Raw genomic sequence first — 18,561 nt, 5'->3', positions numbered from 1 at the left:
CTCTCCGATCCAACAATCCATTTGGAAACGGAGACGGTGACGGAGAATTGATCGGACATGGAGGGCGAGTGGGTCAGAGTTGTTGTGATTGTGATTGTGTCATTGTTGTGGAAGATCGGTGAATCATTGTTGTTGTGATTGTTGTTGTGTTGTTGTTGTGATTGTTGTTGTGGAAGATCGGTGAATCAATGGTTGGATTTTGTTGTTGTGGAAGATCGGTGAATCAGTGGCAGGATTTTGTTGAAGGGTGGCTGGCTGGGGTGGGTGTGGACGGAGAAGACGAGGTGGTGAGTTTGTGCCAGAGAGGAGAGGGAAGGAAATAATAAAAAATGTAAAAAGAATGAATATTTTATTAAATAAATGTGTAGAATAGATAAACTGATGTGAGTGGTTTGTAAAAGTGGATGCGTAAAATAGAAAAAGTAGGTTTTTTCTTGTAAAATAGACAAAAAATTTGCACGAGGCTGATGTAGTTGCTCTAACACTTTTATTGTAGTGTGTTTTTTTGAAATAAAATGCTAAAAAATAACATTTTTAACTTTTGAGAGCTTTAATATGAATGCTCTTAATAGTTTAACCTAAATATTTGAATGTTTAGATTGTCATGATTTTTAAATCCTAGGATTTGATACGATAAAATTATATAAAGGAGTTAGTACTCATCACCTAGAACAAAAAAACAAATTTTTTTTGATGTTCATGCCAACGTTTTTATCACCTTGAATTTCTATAATGGGTAAAAAGTTACTTAACATGGATAACAAAAACTGCAGAAAGAGAGAAATTTTTCATATTTTTACCACAGTGCATAAGTGCTATTTCACCAACTATCAAATAAAAAAAAGTGCTATTTCACCAGAGGGAGAGAGTTTGTGAAGGAAGGGTGAAAGGAGCAGGGTAGTGTACAGTACGAATGGGTATGAACTAACCAGCATGCATGTTGCTGTTTGGGACCCACAGATTGAGACCTCAAACCAATAAGGTTTCAAAACCTGTCAAGAATGTCATGTCAGAGTAAAACCTGGCCCTATCAGATAGATGAGCCTCTATAAATACGGGCTACTCACTCCAACTTTGTCAAGACTCCCACTGTTTAAGTCTTTCACTGCATCCAAAGTCTCTCAGAGTCACAGACTCACAGTTTCTTGGCTCTCTCTATTTTTCATCACTTTCTCTCTCCCTCTCTCTCTCTGTATTTCCCTTATCCAAATTTTCTTGGAAAAGAACATAGGTCTAGTCTCTTTTCCTTCTGGTTTTAGTTATTGTTCAATCTCTTTCTGTCTATAGTGACTGACTTTCTTTGGTACTCTTATATCAATAGGATTCTGAAAGATTTATTTTTTGTTATAATGGCGGCTTGTACTAATCCCAGAAAGATTTACTGTTTCTAGTTTAGCTCATGTAATTGGTCTTCCTTGTGGCTGTGTTTACTGTTTTTCATTGACTTCAACATAAAGAAGAAGCACTTAAGAGTCATTTCTCTTTGTTCACTTTGCTTAAACCTAAACTCTGTCTCTATCTTTTATAAAGTTTCCATTTTTTTCGTGTTAAAGCTTGTACTACAAGTCTACAGCAATACCCAGTAGTGGATTAATCAAATATTTGCTTAAACCACAATGTATTTGTCTCAAACATTCTCTCTTTCTCTCTCTGTGGGATTCTTCTTGAAGTTGGAGTTTTTTTAGGGGGATATATAGCATAGGGACTTGCACTATTCTTGAATTTCAGTATCTATGGAAGAGTTTTACAGGTTGAATTCTGTGTTGTCATGTTCAGATGAGATTGTTAGAGTTGACAACATTGTTGATGCTACTGCTACTACTTCAGCTGGATTTCTTTGCCCTATGGATAACATGCTTCAAGTGGCTGAGACTGGGGTCACTGAGTCAGAGATGACAGATCTGATCAAGACCCAGATTTCCAACCACCCTCTTTATCCAAATTTGGTTTCTGCTTATATAGAATGCCAAAAGGTAACCCCTTTTTTTATTGGATAATTTATTGGTTCCTTTGAAGCACTATATATTATTATTATTTTATTATTTGATTAGCCCTTTAGAATTGCTTTTATTGTTTCCAAAAACATATTTTTGCTTAATGAAAAAGTGAATTAGTGAATGATTTTTTTTTGGGGTAATTATTATTTATTAATTTTTGTGGGCACGAAAGGTTGGAGCTCCACCAGAAATGGCTTCTCTTCTTGAAGAAATTTGCAGAGAAAACCACTTATTAAGCACTTGCAGTGAGATAGGAGCTGATCCAGAACTTGATGAATTCATGGTACTTATTTTTTTCTTTGCTTTAATTTTGCTTTTTAGACATATTATAATGTTTGTTTAATTTGGCTTCCAAGAAATAATAGTAAGAAAAGAAAACTTGGAATCTGGTTACTGTTTCCTTTCTTTCTTTTAAAGTTTATGTTCTCATAGTGGCAAAGGTGCATGTTACTTACTGTTCACTATTGCTTTTAAAGGAATCGTACTGTGAGGCTCTACATAGATACAAGGAGGAGCTATCCAAGCCGTTTGATGAAGCCACCACATTCTTGAGCAGCATTGAATTACAGCTCAGTAACCTCTGTAAAGGAACATTGACAAGAAACTTAGATTATCGCTCTGGTATGGTTTTTTTAAATTATATTTTTGAAACTTTTTTAAACAGTGAGAGTTATAATTTCCTGTATGGATTTGCACCTTCAAGTTATTGCTAGAAGTTAATAAATGGGTCATGTTGTTTTGTACTGGAGTGTTGAAGCTAGTGCCACCCTAACCATTTATTTTGTCTTGGAAGTTAATATATTTGATTTGTAAGGTTTATACAGTAAAATTTGTATTAATAACGCAAATAAATAGTTTTTTATCGTTAAACCTCTAAAATGAGCACTATTGACTGAGTCCATACTTAGAAATTAATTTGAGGGTATCTTTTAGCTCCCCACCCCACCCCACCTCACCTTATCTTATTATTGTCACACTAAACTACTGTAAAAAATTTGCTTATGTACAAACACATGTTTTCACAATACAAATCATGAATTCAAATGCACCTTGCTTGATTTGTTTATGTTTCTTGGACTAAAATATATACTACCAGAATCAGAGCTTTTAGGCTTTGCTTGTTATATTTTATTAAATCAGTCTGCTTTGTGATCATGTAACATAGGATTAGAATCATAAATTCTTTAGAGCTCTCAGAGTAACTCCACTGTAGAGTTCTTAAAATCCTAACCCTTCATGGTTGTCATAGTGATCATTATCTTTCATGGATACCAAAAATAATGCTAGTTAATGTTTGTGTAAATGTTGATGATGCGGCAAATTTTGGACCATTTATTTAACAATGATTGATTAACATTTTTAGAGTACCCTAAAAACCTCATCAGTTATCAGATCTCAATCTTGTAAAGTGTTTTTGTTTTTATTTCTTAGATGAGTAATCATGTAATGGGCTTACCACTACTATTTTTCTTTTTCTTTTTTCAAATAAAACATTCATGAAGTTTATTAAACTGTGGAAAAATCAGCTAAGATACTAAACCGTATTCATGAATATGTAGATCAGAATGGATCCTTTTTGAGTAACCTAGTTTATGTAATATAATTGAAACCCAGACACCTTAGTGACTTAGTGATACTCTAATTGAGTAGTTAATATAACATATAGAGACACATTTAACCCAAGAGGCATAAGCTCAATGGGTATGAGCTCAGCTATGTTATAGTAACCACTCATTCATCTCATTAGTATTTAATGTTGGACTTCACTCAAGAACTTACTGTAATAGAGCTCTTGAAAGTTGACATTTATCATTTATATATACTTAGAATTTAGATTTATACTGCTATTTTAGACAATACTATTTATATGTATAACTTTGAATTGTTTGAAATATATATTAACTTGACCATTATGGGTAATTTTTATATGGAAGAATACCCTTGAACATTGATAGTCTCTCTCGACATTTTATTTTCTATAATTAATTCTATAAATCTAGGTAGTCAGTTTTAAGGTTTAAAAAAAGTAAAAATTTTCTTTTTGGAAGGAAAAAAAAAAGTAGAATTAATCTAAGAGTTGTATAACTGATTCCCACGAATTGTTAGTATTTTCTATCTAGAAGATAAGAGTTGTATTATCAAATGAAAACTAAAATTTCAAGAATTCTGGTGAGTTAAATATTCCTGGTCAAAATCCCAACCAAAGTTAGTATTAAAGGTGATAGCTTTGCTTCATTTATTGTATCACTTGCTTTCTTTAATGGTGATAGGTGACTTTAGAGTCTGATGTGGATGGTTTCCAACTAAAATTTTAGGAATAACTTATTACCTTGGGAGAGGCTCTCCTCCAATCTAATCTTCCAATTGCCTCCAAATTTTAGACAGATGTGAGTAGCATTTAAAAAATTCAATGGTCTTAAAAAAATTTATGTAAACCATATAAATCAAATAAATATCCTATGTGTCGCATTTGAATAAAAATATGAAGAGAATTGGAGGATTTTAAATGGGAAGGAGTATTCCCCTGGTCAAGCTTATAGCAAAGACATAACATTAATTATTTCAAACTAAACTGTCCTGAAGAATTCCAACTGGTTAATTTCTTTTCATCTTCGCTGCAAAAGAATTAAGATTCTATTATGGGAACTCCCATCTTGTTCCATAACTCTTTCTCTTTGCTTGTTTTACCATTAAAAACTAGCATCCTCTTTTATATGGCATTTAAGTGTAAACACTTTTTGAATGGAAAATCATTTATACTAAATGCCATAAAAAACCTATTTAATTTTCAATCAAATAAATAAAAAAGACAACCCAGTAGAATATTTAATAGTTAATAAATAAACTTATTAACTATTCTACTCATAATAGTTCATGGCTATGGTTATTTATTTATGGGTCATGCTAACGAGTGCCCTTAGGGCACTGGTTAAGAATTCATTTTAGGAAAGTTATGACATCACTTTTATGGGAAATGAAAAAAGCTGTTAAAATATTAATTTTTTTTCCCCCCTAAAAACTTTCTTTAACTGGATTTTTAACCAGTACTCTAAGGGCACTCGTTAGCATTTTTCTTTATTTATTTTTGTTATTTAAAGTGTGCTGTATCAACATTGGTAAAAATGCAACACCAGCATTGATGAAACTTGCCTTCTAGGGAAAATAGGCTTTCAAATGTGCACATCACTGCATGCATGCACAAATTCATTGTGATTGCGTATGTCTTTTTCTTCATATTTATGAACAGTTTGACTTTATTTTTTAATAAATACATAAAAAAATATTAAATGTACCTTAACTCGTTAACGCCTATTCAAGGACAGAGCTATATATTGACTAGGGGGCAATGGCCCCTCCTAAATTTTTTTATTTATAAAAATATTAATATTTTAATAGGTACTTATTTTAGTAATTTTGTTCAATAAAATTACATCTTGCCTCCCTTAACAATACCATCAATTTTTTTTAAGAATAATGTTATAGTCACACTTTTTTACAACATTTTTACAAATTATTGAGGTAGCAAATTCTTATTTGTTCGCACACTTGCATCATTTTTTACTTATCAATAACCACTTATCACATTAGCAATTTGTAAAAATTTTGTAATTTTTTCATTTTCCATCTTTTAAAGGCCATAAAAATTAATAGATTAAATCTAAAACAAAATATACAAGTCCAAAAAAATTAGCCCAACAACAAAAATTAGCAATAATAAGCTAAAAAAATTTAAGCCCAATTAATCTATTTTACCCAAAACAAGCAACTTAGCCATTTAAAACGTTTTAAACAGAAATCCTTAGTGATAAAGTAGTAGAGTTGAGGGCCGGAGCTGCCGCACACAGCTAGCAGCAGAGCCGCCCCTTCTAACTCCAAGTCCCGGCTCCATCGGTGCATCTATTGGTTATATTTTGCTCCTTAGAGCTAACATTGGTACCAGTAGTGAACACATACCAAAAAACCAACCAGAAAACTAACAAATGTGGAAAAGTTAAATATTTTGTCTGATTGTGTTTGAGTGCTTCTTCACGAGGGCTTGAACTGTTTGAATGGTAATTCTGTAGTGAAGTGTGTCATGTCCATGAACCTTCTTAATTTCTTTATATAAAGCTGGAACTGAAGATGAAATTTCATTCTTCACTAGCTATTCTTAGCATGTTCAGAACTTAGTGCTAAACAAAATGGGCAAATAGAAAAAAAAAATGGCAGTTTTAACTTCTGGAGGCAGTGTTTCTTTATGAAATATCCCTATTAGGTTACACAAGAAGTTAAGGATTTAAAATCAAGATATTTGAAGAACATTTATCAGTATAAATTTCTTGATTTGAATTTTAACATGATGTAATATTATTTAAGGGTTTTTCTTTAACAATAACGTCTTCCACCTAATCAAATCTACAAATTAACGTCACAAATTTATTCATGTATAGCAAAAAAATTGCACTTTCATACTTTATTGAAACCATTTAAACTAAAAACTGAAATCCAAATATCTCTTCAAATATTTAATCCGAATGAACCATTAGGGTTTTTAGTTGATGTATTAATTAATGTGGTGAAAGTAGAGACAAAATGACTAAAATTAGCCACATGCTGCGTAGCATTATTGAAAGTCATGTTTAATTGTTTCTACTTGCAAATTCTTTTAGAGTTTAAACTTTGAATCATTTTTCTTTTTTCTACCCTCTTTAATGGATTACTGCTGAAGTTAAACTTCCAATAATTTGTATATAGATTGAATAATTTCTATTTATCTATGTCATATATATCAAAACCCTATGCCTGAGTCCACTGTAATTGATCCTAGATAGATAGTAGAAGTGGAATTAGGATGTTATTTTGCTTGCACTACAAGTCAGTCCTAGTACATTGAGTACTTGAATCTAAACTTGTTACAATTACAACGGGCTGTGACCGTAAGTCTTGATATCTCTGACGACCTAATTGGGGTATGGATGTATTTGAACCTTTTTCCGATTACCATGTAACTTTTCTTTCTTTCTATGTCTATTCAGATGAAGGTGCAGTTGGGACTTCAGAGGAGGAATTAAGCTGTGGGGAGGTGGATGCACCTGAAAGTCAAGAGTACTCTTCTGGTGCTGGAACTTCAGGTGAGCAGGACCTTAAAGGAATGCTTCTTCGTAAGTACAGTGGCTATCTTAGCAGCTTGAGGAAAGAGTTTCTAAAGAAAAGAAAGAAAGGAAAGCTACCAAAGGATGCAAGAACTACATTGATGGACTGGTGGAATACTCATTATAGATGGCCATATCCTACGGTAATTTCAACACACACACACACACATATATATGATCTCATGGAACAACTTATCCTTATTTAGTTAATTTCTTCTTTTTCCCTTCATATTTTCACAGATCAGTACTGACTTTTCTTAAAACTATAACATTGTACAATACGTTTCCTGGCTGACTGAGAGTGCAAAAAAGTATATATATATGGAAAAGATTGGAAATGAAAAATTAACTTACCAATAATCTTTTGACAATACTTGGTATAACAAAGATATTCTTAAAACTAAAGACACCAGAAGAAAAGTACTTTGAAGCTTAAATATTTCTGGTCCTGTGACTCATGAAACTCTTAAGCTCACAAAACTAGGGAAACAAGGTTGTTTTGTAAACAATAGAGGCTAATCCTTGTGCTAATGTTTTATAGGAATGAAATTTCAACTCAACTCAATGAATATAATAGCAATATTTTTGTTCCTAATTTGATATGCAAGATTTCAATTGCAGTTAAACAAGGAAGAATTACATGAATTCAAGTTCTAATACCATTTTGATAAAATTTATGGCCATTGCTCTTACGGAACTAATTAAGTGGCTCTGGATTAGTCAGATTAGTATTGGAAGATTGAAGTCTTAATCTATCCATGTGCTGTCAAAGAAGTTCCAAATATCTATGTACGTTATAGAGATATGGGTTCGGGTTCAGCCCATTGTATAGTCCTTAATACATATAATGTCTCCTTAGGGTTAGTCTTATTATAAATACTAAGCAATGTACGGTAGTTTAATGCAATAACTTGCTCTGGGTTCAAGGCCAAAACCCATTGTACCATATTGCCTAGTTTGTACTATCTAAATTCTAGTTAGACTAAAGTAGCCAGAATTGTGATACTCAAATTAAGCAGATGAGATGGTTATGCGTGAGTGTGCTGAGTCTCAAATTGATTGTCTATTAGGTCGATCTAAACTATATGAGCAATAACAAGGAGCTTTAATTATTACTTAAATCAGCTTTTTGAGGGTATAGCGCAGATGAGGTACATCTACTATACGACGTGTATTGTAACCTTGCACATTTTCAGTGAAATTAGCTCCAAGATTTATGTATTCTTTGTCTGCAGAAGATGTTTGAAATATAACATAATGCTCAAAATTAAAATAAACCTGTTGGACTTCGTAATGTCATATAATTTCAAAGAGACAAAGGTTATGCATTTTGTTGTTTTCCCTTTTTCAAATCATAAAAGAATGGATGATGTTACAGGAGGAGGAGAAATTGAAGCTATCAGAGGCTACTGGATTAGACCAAAAACAGATCAACAATTGGTTCATAAATCAGAGAAAGCGGCATTGGAAACCGTCTGAAGACATGAGATTTGCTCTCATGGAGGGTGTTACAAGCAGTGCTAGTGAACCTATGTACCTTGATACTGAAGGTGGAACAGGAGGAGATGATATTTGATTTGATCTAACAATTTGGATGTAGTCCAAGCTTAATTATCTAGTTTGGGAAAAGCTAAAACTATTACAAATTTTACTACATAAAACTTTCAAACTAATGTGGCAATCAATGTGGTTGGTGGGATTCAACCACCTTGCAATTGAATGTTTGAACTCTTTTTTGGTGATTGGTTACACATGAGTTTGTTAGATCTATGTAGTAAAATTTGTAGTGCTTCTAGCATTATTCTACATGTAAAGGTGCATAGCTATTCTTTTCCTTCTTTCTTTCTTCTTTTTAGTTTTCCTTTTTTTAGTAGATTTTATAACTTATAGTGGCTATTTCAATTACCAATCATTTACTTTTACAAATGTAAAGAATGCAAGATGAGATCGTAGTTATCTATCCACCACCGTTGCAAGATGAGATCATGAAATTACTTTCATTTTGGTCCATAGTGTTTCAAAAGTTTCATTTTGACCCTTAAGGTTTGGTTCCTGTTTTTAAGTGCCATATAGGACCTGCCACGTAACCCTTACATGTCAAAAAATGTTACATTACCATCTCTTCTTAAAAAAAAAAAAAAAAAAAAAAAAAAAAAATCAAAATCAAAATTAACATGTAGCCCCCAAAAAATTACAAGCACTACTCATCTCTTTCAATCACAAAATCCTTAAACCCTGTCTGCTTCCATTTCCTTCACAATCCTGGGTATATCTTAAGCGTCTTATCCTTACTTGTGGCGTCTTTGTACAGCTCCATAACAGTCGCCAGATTGTGCACTGCGTCCTCACCGCCATAAACTATAATAAGCTTAGGCACGGCCACCTCTTCAAACCTCCCCCCTGCAGCTCAATCAATACATATCCTGATCAGCACACGGGCCAGCAAGTTGTGGTTGTAACATTTACAAGTCTTTCTGCAGGTTGAGCAAAAAAAGCAAAGTTGAGAACTTATGGCATCAGCAAGTTTTGTTTCTAGCATTCATTTACCAGTTTTTATGGCGACGAAAATCAACTTGTGAAGCTCTCGCCCTAACAAAACTTATTTTTAACACGGCAATATTACTTAAACTCCCTCAAATGTTATAAAAAAAAAAAAAAAAAAACACGGCAATATTACGTTATGAATGAGAATAAGCAGTGTGAAGGCAAAATGTGCCCCTATAAAGAGTTCAGTAGTAACGTCTATAAGTTCCAACCCTAAAAAAATCTCCTAAATGCTTAAATCCTTGAACTCTTTTAACTCTGAAATTTCTTGTTGAGTGTAGTACATTTGAAAAGGGTGACCATACAAAGTGCCTTTAGTGTGAGTGTGACCCTACAAAAGAAGCCTCAACTTAAGAAGTGCACCCTTTCAGTAGAAAACCTACTTTTTTTTGCCTCAAAATTGGATTTCAAAGTTTTGGTTAAAACTTGATATGTCTAGGCCTCTCATTTTCATACGGACACCAATGAAGTCAGTAAAAGTTCTTATAATGGAAAGTATAGCAGTACCCACTTGTAGGACGTGAAATTCTTCCCATACTAGGCATTTTTGTATGATTCCCATATATGGTGCAAATGAACCAAACCCAAGTCATTCATAAGCAGGTTGCACGATTCATTTATAGCTCTAATTTTTGGATGGAAAAACGGTTACAACATGTGCCCAAGTCCATTATTATAGTCAAGAGTCTTGTAGCTTAACTAGTTAGCATCTTTTAATATTTTCAAATTATTTAGGATTCAAATATCCCTTCCTATTATAATTATTAAATTATATAAAAAAAATCATCATTATAATTTAAAGTTTGTTGTGACTATTGAAAACATTTATGGCATTTTTTGTTATTTGATTTTAATTTTAATTTTTTTGGTCCCATTATTTTCTCATTTTGGTCAAATACTAGTCTTAAGAGCATTCATATCCAACTATTCAGAAGCAGAAAAAGAGAGTTCTATACACAATCATTTCAGCCGTGGAGTCTTGGTGGCGTTGGGCTTTGCTATTGTTACTAGGCGTGGGGCATCATTAGGTGTCAAGTCGTTATTGTGAGGTTTTGTGTATTAAGAAATATGACTATAATCACTTAAGTAAAACTTCGGAGGGAAATAACTCCTAGCAAGTCTGAGAGGATCAGAAATAGAGGCTCTGTTGGGTTCAATATAAAACAAGTGTTAATGTAAGTAAGTAACTTGAAAGTAAATAACTTGAATGTAAGAACAATAATAAGGTGGTAGAACCAGCCAAGAGAATATATGTCAAAATAATTCAAAGTAAATGAAAATAATAGTTCAAAGTAAATGAAAGCAATTTAGAACCGTCCGGTATGACGGTAATCCGTCCAAGGTGGCGGTAGCAATAAGTAAAATAATGAACATAAAACTGAAAATACTTGTTATTGAAAGTAGAATAAACACTTACAGTAGTAGTGAATACAAGATCTCAACAGTTACAGGTTAACAGTTACAAAACTTGAACTAGTCCTAGTTACAAGGTTTGTAGGATTACAAGGCTTGTAGTGAACAAGGATGAACAAGGTAGTAGTAGTAGAAGTAGGGTGAGTTCTCTCTCTAAGAAGGCTAGTTCTAAGGGAAGAGAAATCAGAACTAAAACTTGACTTAAAAAACCCTAAGGGACATCCCCCCTTAAATAGGCAAAGTTTTGAGTAAACAGTACTTGTGAATAGTAAAAGTTAACAGTAAAAGATAATAGTAATAAATTGCTGAAAGCAATCTTGGTGTGACTAAAAGTCATGGGAAACATGGAGAATTATCTTTTCAGAACATTATCATCAGGAGTGGAAATTAACAGTGAAAGTTCACTAGTAAGTAAACAGTGTAGCATTTGGCCTTTATGCAGGCTAGACAAATAAGCTCAATCTTCTTGGAGATCTGGAGTGTTATCTTCATCATGTCCAAACAGCTCCTGATCATATGGGAAATAGGGGTTGTGAGCAACAGATTCTTCTGAGGAAGCTTTGGATTCTTCTTGATTAGCAACAGCTTCTTCTGCCCATTTGAGTAAAGCTAGAAGAGCATCAGGATTTTTTTCTCAAATTGTCAATAGAGGAGCTTTTATTCTGTGCTGGAGACTGAACATTTTTGCTGGAAGAAGAAGAGGGAGCATCAGCAGGAGCAGGGGTTTGAACAAGGGAATGATCTTTTGCCATAGGCAAAGCAGCAGCAAATGAAGATTCTCTGGAAAGAGAGGCAACAGCGGCAATAATACGTTGAGTGTGAGGGAATTTGCCCCACCATTTTACATACCAATGCCTAGAGAGAACATCACCGTCTTTCTCATATTGCCATTTCAATATCCAAGGTATTTTATATTTTTTAACAAAATGAAGCAAAGCAGGAAATTTGGCTCCATAAGCATCACACCTATAACATTTCTTGAAACATTCGAAAGCATCAAGCAATGGTGCAGGAAATAATTCAATAATAGGACCAAATTGGGCCCACCAGCGGTTGAACCAAAGAGGCAAATCACCAGTGAAATTTTTGTCAAAGTTAACAAACCAGGAATGAGACATGTTTTCATTCTGGTGCAGCATGAATCTTGACCAAGCCATCATAATATGAATAGGGAATGGGGGAACTTGGCATTGTTCTGGTAGATGTAAGAGAAGAGCCCCATTTTTCTTCAGAAATAAAATTGACCAAGTAAACACTGTGGTAAATAATTTTGGAAGTATCTTTATTATCAGAAATGGTGTTAATAATAATAGATCTTTCATGGCGCAGAAGATCAGAATAATAATTTAAATTCTTTTCTCTATGCTCCGGAATCCAATGAAACTTCGGAGGGAAATAACTCCTATCAAATCTGAGAGGATAAGAAATAGAGGCTCTGTTGGGTTCAATATAAAACAAGTGTTGGAAATATTGTTTTTTGATGTATTGATGGGAATTTTTTGGAAAAACAGTTTTAATGGGCTGGTTAACAGGGGTTATGGCATAAGGGTCATAAGATGAAGCAAGAACAATGGAGTAATTAAGCCTAGGGATGGTTCCTAGAGTGGTGAAATGGTTAGTAATGTCAAGGGGAGAAGCAGGTTCTTTTTTAACAATTTGTTTAGAGGTTTCAGCAGGATGATTATCTTTCGGTCTTCTATTTGCCATTGTGACATTGCAGAAATTCACGGGTAAGGAAATCAGGGATAGAATTTTGAGATCCTTTAATATATTCATTATCAAAATAAAAAACGATTAAAATAGCTTGCCATCTAGCAAAAATATGTTTTGAAGCAATATTTTCAACATCTTTTTCAATAACATATTTAGCACTTTTGCAATCAATACGTAACAAAAACTTTTGGTTTAATAAATCACTTTGAAATTTTGAAATACATAGTACTATAGATAAAATTTGCTTTTTAATAGTACTATAATTTAACTGTGCATTATTCCAAATACCAGAATAGAAACGAACAATTTGTTTAGATGACTCAGGAGAAACTCTTTGTTTTAGAATACCACCATAACCAACGTCAGAGGCATCGGTTTCAACAATTTTGAAAGCACCAACAGTAGGGATACCAAGACAAGGCAATATCTTAACATGAGATTTGATTTGTTTAACAATAGAAGTATGAACATCAGACCAAGGAGGAGGATTACTTTTAACCGATCAAACAGAGGTTTGCATTGTTTCCTCATATCTTTGTAAAAATCTGCGACATAGTTTAATGACCCCAGAAATCTTTGAAGCTGTGTTTTGTCAATGATAACATCAGGAAACTTATCAGTAAATTGGATGGCTCTATCTATAGGACGAATCGGTCCTTCAGAGATATCATAGCCAAGAAAACGAACCTTGGTTTGAAATAGTTTAACCTTCTTGGCTGAGACAACAAGACCATTTCTTTTGATAGTGTTAGGAAACGAATTCAAATGTTTCTAGTGTTCGTCAATAGAGCTAGAGTAAACAAGAACATCATCAATATAAACAATGGTGAAATGACTGAAGGAGTTGAAAATATCATTCATGATATTTTGAAACTCACTTGGGGCATTTTTAAGGCCAAATGGCATAACATACCACTCATAATGGCCAAAAGGAGTGGTAAAAGCAGTTTTGTACCTATCATTCTCACTAATCTGAATTTGCCAGAACCTTATTCAAGGGTTTGTAGTTAATAACTAATCTTAGGGTTCGTCTTTCAATCTCAGCATTTTTTTGGACATAAAAAACGGAACAAGACCAGGAGAACTTGCTATTCCTAATTAATTTTTTCTGCAACAAATCATGGATTTCTTTTTTGCAAAATTCAACAGTTTCAACATTCATTTGGATAGGATGAGCTTTTGTGGGAATATTTTTCTCATCAAAATCTTTAACATATGGCAAATCAACAATATGTTTCTTCCTATGCCAGAACGCATTAGGGACATCCAAGCAAACATCATCAATCAACATTTTCTGAAAATTATCAATTTTGGATTGCAACAATTTATCAGAAATTTGTTCAGCAATTTTCTTGTATCTAACTTCTTGCTGAAGGAATTTAAGATGTTTAATTTTAGCATGTATCATGTTTGAAGCAGTATTAGTATCAATATCAAACTTTGAAGCAAATTTGAACTATACTTTTTGTCCAAAAGGATCAGTAGTAATTCCATCATGTTCAACAAGAAAAGGATATAAAGCATTTATAAAAGGCAAACCAAGAATCACTTTATCAGTCATATTTTTAACAAGAACGGAAGGAATCTTGAAACAGACATTAGCATGGCATACATGAGCATTATTCAATTCATACTTAATTTTCATCTGAGAACCATTAGCAGAAACCAATCTTTCTGTAGATTTTTCAAAGTATTTTGAAGGAATCAGTCCTATTTGGATACAGTTCATATCTGCACCTGAATCTATCATGGTAATAACAGTGAAATGATAATCAAGAGAAATAAAAATTTTAACTTTTGTAAACCATTTTGGAGGAATTATTTTATTAACAAGAGCAAGTTGAGAATTAGTGAAAGCGTCAGGAATACCTTTATTAGAAAGAAGAGCTTGTTGACTGGATTCACCTCCATCTTTATGCTCATGTCCTTGGCTAAAATTATTGTTATCATGTTTTAATTCGCTTATCTCTTGTTTAACAATATTAATTTCATGTTGTAAATCATTAACAGTTAGTTCTTTAGATTTCTTTTTATTAAATTTTTCCAAAGTTTTATCACTTACTTACTAAAGTGATTAAAGTCACAATATCCCAAAAGCTTAATCGTGATGGTTAATCTAGTCATGAGGCGCATTAAGACCAAAATCAATCAACAATGAGGTTCTTACAAGGCAACAAATGTAATCTCATGACTACTTTAATTCAATCATATGTTTTGGTGGCAAATAATATGTGATATGTATTATAGTTTTTTTTAATAAAAATTATTATAAAATGAAGAGTGGAATGTATTATAAAAATGGATGACTAAACTAAAAAAAAGTGATTTTTATTACAGAATTTGACCAAATTTTAGCATATTGAATGCTTTTATAATAGCAATAATACCACAATGAATTTGAATAATATTATACTCTCTAGATATGGGTACCAATGTGGGTTCGTACCAAGTCAAAATTCACTAGCCATTTTTTCCAATTGTCCTCCCAAGGTGATTAAAGATATGAGACAAGTCAAAAGTCTTGAAATTATTTTTTTTAGATATAAAAGTCTTGTAACTTAATGGCATTGCTTGTTCTCCTTCATTTATTGTTGTAACTATGGAATTACAAAAGAAAATATATGGAACAAAATTTTGAGGTTTTTTTTTTTTTTTTTTTTTTTTTTTTTTTTTTTTTTTAAAAAAAGAAAAGTTTATAATTTTTTTTTATCCTTTTACTACCCTATAGAAAATACAAAAACCTTGAAAGCAATGTGTTTTAATTTTTAACTTACGTTAATAAATTAGATTAGTTAAATATTAGCATTGATACACCATGTTGAATATGCTAGTATGGATGCGGAAGCAAAAGTATAAAATATAGAATACAATAACACATGAGGGTTACGTGGTTCAGCCTAACGGCCAAAATCCATGGAGGAAATCCTAAAGGGTTACATCAATAATATATTAGAGTGTAATATAAATCTTATGTTATAATGAACCATAATATGTGTATATATATATATATATATATATATATTAGATTAAACCTTAGACTAATAGACTTCTAGTAAAAGTAGGAGACTTGACTTGCACACAAAGTAGAATTAGGCTTGGGCCTATGCTAATGGGCTAATATATCCCTAACACCCCCTCTCAAACTCAAGATAGAAGCTTGATGGAACTTTTCAACCTTATCAAATCTCAAGGTTTCATGAAGCTAATGAGTTAATAGAATTAGGCTTGAGCTTATACTAATGAGCTAATATATCTCTAACACCTTAGGTGTTAATATATTTTTAACACCCCCTCTCAAATTTGGCTAAAGAATATGGTGGAGAGTATGGTAGTGGTGGGGTACTTTCCAGTGCCAAATCACATAGGCGTGGTCACCAAACAAGGTACACGGGGAAACATTATTCAATGTTTCATATGGCTGAACAACATTGTGGGTAGACATGGCAAAACGGGTCAGACCCGTTTTGACCCGACCCGTTTGACCTGCAACCCGTTTGACCCGTAACCCGATTGACCCGTTTAAAAATGACCCGTTTGGACCCGTGACCCGTTTTGACCCGCGACCCGATTGACCCGCGACCCGATTAACCCGACCCGACCCGAACCCGAACCCGACCCGCACGTTTTGCCACGTTTACCAATGTTGAGTAGATTTAGATTGAGGTGTAATTTTTATAAAATATTTACTTATTCTTTTTTACTTAATATGTTATGTACTCCATTATAGTTTGTTATTTTTTACTTGCCACCTTTATTTTCTCTTCCTACTTTAAATAGATTGAAGATTATACCAAGATTAGTTTCTAGAAAGCTGGAATAGGAGTTGCACCAAATTTGGATATCAATTCAAGTGTTTAGTGGTAATTGGTAACAATATCACTAGTGAAAATCTAATCACAATTAAAGAACTCATAAACAATTGACAGATTGCATCTATTTCCAAAAAAAAAAAAAAAAAATTGTTTGAAAAATACGGGTCAACTCGACCCGACTCACGACCCGACTCAACCCGACTCACGACCCGACTCAACCCGCGACCCGTTTGACCCGCAACCCGATTGACCCGTTTTAAAAATGACCCGTTTTGACCCGTGACCCGTTTTGACCCGTGACCCGTTTAACCCGCAAACCCGATTGACCCGACCCGAACCCGACCCGACCCGCCCGTTTTGCCACGTCTAATTGTGGGTCTACGTCTTTTAATTAATCCAAGTCTGTCTACATGTGTCCACAAGCCTTTGCAAGCATATTATAGACTATGGAGTCACTCACACAAGGGGTTTCACAGCGTCACTATGTTTGGTTTAACAAACCTAAGGGATTCAACTTTCAAGCATCTCAAAAATAAAAAGTAAAAATAAAAATTCACAAGGCACTACCAGTCTACCATGTCAGCCCTACCCACATATAGCTTGTTTTTAAGTGGTGTAATTCTATGCAAGGTATTGATACAAGATCTTATCACCATAGTAATTCTGTCATACCAACCAAGACATTCACTTGCATGTTAGCGACACAAGATCTTGCCATGTGAATCGAGCAGCATAGGTGCCGCATTAAGCTATAGACATTCCAAATCCAAGCTTCGTAGACTCATGTACTTATAGGACAAGCATATTAATCTTAGATTAGTCAATGGTTAGTTTAGGGTTAGTCATATATTCTCTAGTAGACTAGTATATAAACCCGACATTATGTTCATTGTATGTTAGAGATATATTAACCTATTAGAATTAGGCTTGGGCCTATACTAATGGGCTAATATATCTCTAACAAGATTTATCTTGGAGGTTAAAGTAACTTATTTTGAGGTATGTTGAGAACAGTTTCATCCAACTTTGTTGTTAGGTTAGTATACAAAAGCAAGTCTGTGCACTTAGGCCCACGCATTAGACCATCATTCAAACACTAGCTAGGTTTCTATCTCTCATAACTTTTCTCTAGCAATTTCAATGTCACAACTTTATGCTACCCGTATTCTATGGGAATTGTAGTTGTGTAATATGGCTTGCTTTATAAGTTGTCGTGAAACAAGCATCGTGTGCGTGGAACCACTTGTTACCAAATCTAAGAGGCACAACAAGATAGCTGAGAAAAGTGACTTGCCTTCAATCATGTTTTAAATCTTTCCAACTCACCTTTCTATAGCAGTGCATTTTGCAATCAAACTGATAGAAAAGTGAGCATGAGGGGTAAACACATAATGCTTTCATGATACGTGGATGAGTAGTAGATATGTGTAACTCGATTTTCATAGGACGTTTTCAAAAAAAAGAAAACAAATAAGGGTCTGTTTGGATACTATTTGTTGCTGAAAACTGAAAATATTGTAACAAAATAATTTTTAAATGTGTGAATAGTGTCATGAGACCTAGTTTTAAAGTTATATTTGCTGAATTCTGTACTTGCGGGTCCTATGAACAATGTACGAGATCACAGAAAAAAATGCAGACCCGCAAAGCAACGCGTTTGCGTTGCTATCCAAACCAAGCCTAAGTGAGCGATGCTGGAAATACAAAATTTTATTTTGTTGCACAATTTATTGAGGTTGCAAATTGTGATTGATAATTTGACATAGTATCATTATCATATCATTGATATCATCTTACTATATATATTAATAATAATATGTCACCTTAATAATTGTTTAATTTATTTTATATTTTTTTTAATTATTTTTTTTATCTCACTAGACTTATTGATATTTTTGAGCTTCGTAGAGAATTGGTTTTCATTTATTAGAAGCCGAGATATCTTTGAAG

General features: G+C 33.3%; 1 protein-coding gene across 1 annotated transcript; it reads left to right on the top strand.

Moving 5' to 3' along the window:
* The first annotated feature begins 1,097 nt into the window (after positions 1-1,097).
* Positions 1,098-9,033, top strand: LOC115982030 (homeobox protein knotted-1-like 1). Its single transcript, XM_031104500.1, has 5 exons — positions 1,098-1,973; positions 2,170-2,280; positions 2,474-2,618; positions 7,013-7,272; positions 8,508-9,033. Exons 1-5 carry the CDS (start codon positions 1,734-1,736, stop codon positions 8,703-8,705), a joined length of 954 nt encoding a protein of 317 aa, XP_030960360.1. The 5' UTR covers positions 1,098-1,733; the 3' UTR covers positions 8,706-9,033.
* Positions 9,034-18,561: the final 9,528 nt, after the last annotated feature.

Source organism: Quercus lobata, chromosome 3 (assembly GCF_001633185.2).
Source record: "Quercus lobata isolate SW786 chromosome 3, ValleyOak3.0 Primary Assembly, whole genome shotgun sequence".
Lineage (NCBI taxonomy): Eukaryota > Viridiplantae > Streptophyta > Magnoliopsida > Fagales > Fagaceae > Quercus > Quercus lobata.
The sequence above is the reverse complement of the archived record's forward strand: the minus strand, read 5'-3'. Positions and strand labels throughout refer to the sequence as shown.

Bases quoted from the DNA above. Each gene is read 5' to 3' on its own strand.
- LOC115982030 (XM_031104500.1), top strand. From the start codon at position 1,734: ATGGAAGAGTTTTACAGGTTGAATTCTGTGTTGTCATGTTCAGATGAG. The intron at 1,974-2,169 runs GTAACCCCTTTT...TGGGCACGAAAG, and splicing joins CTTATATAGAATGCCAAAAG to GTTGGAGCTCCACCAGAAAT. The intron at 7,273-8,507 runs GTAATTTCAACA...ATGATGTTACAG, and splicing joins ATAGATGGCCATATCCTACG to GAGGAGGAGAAATTGAAGCT.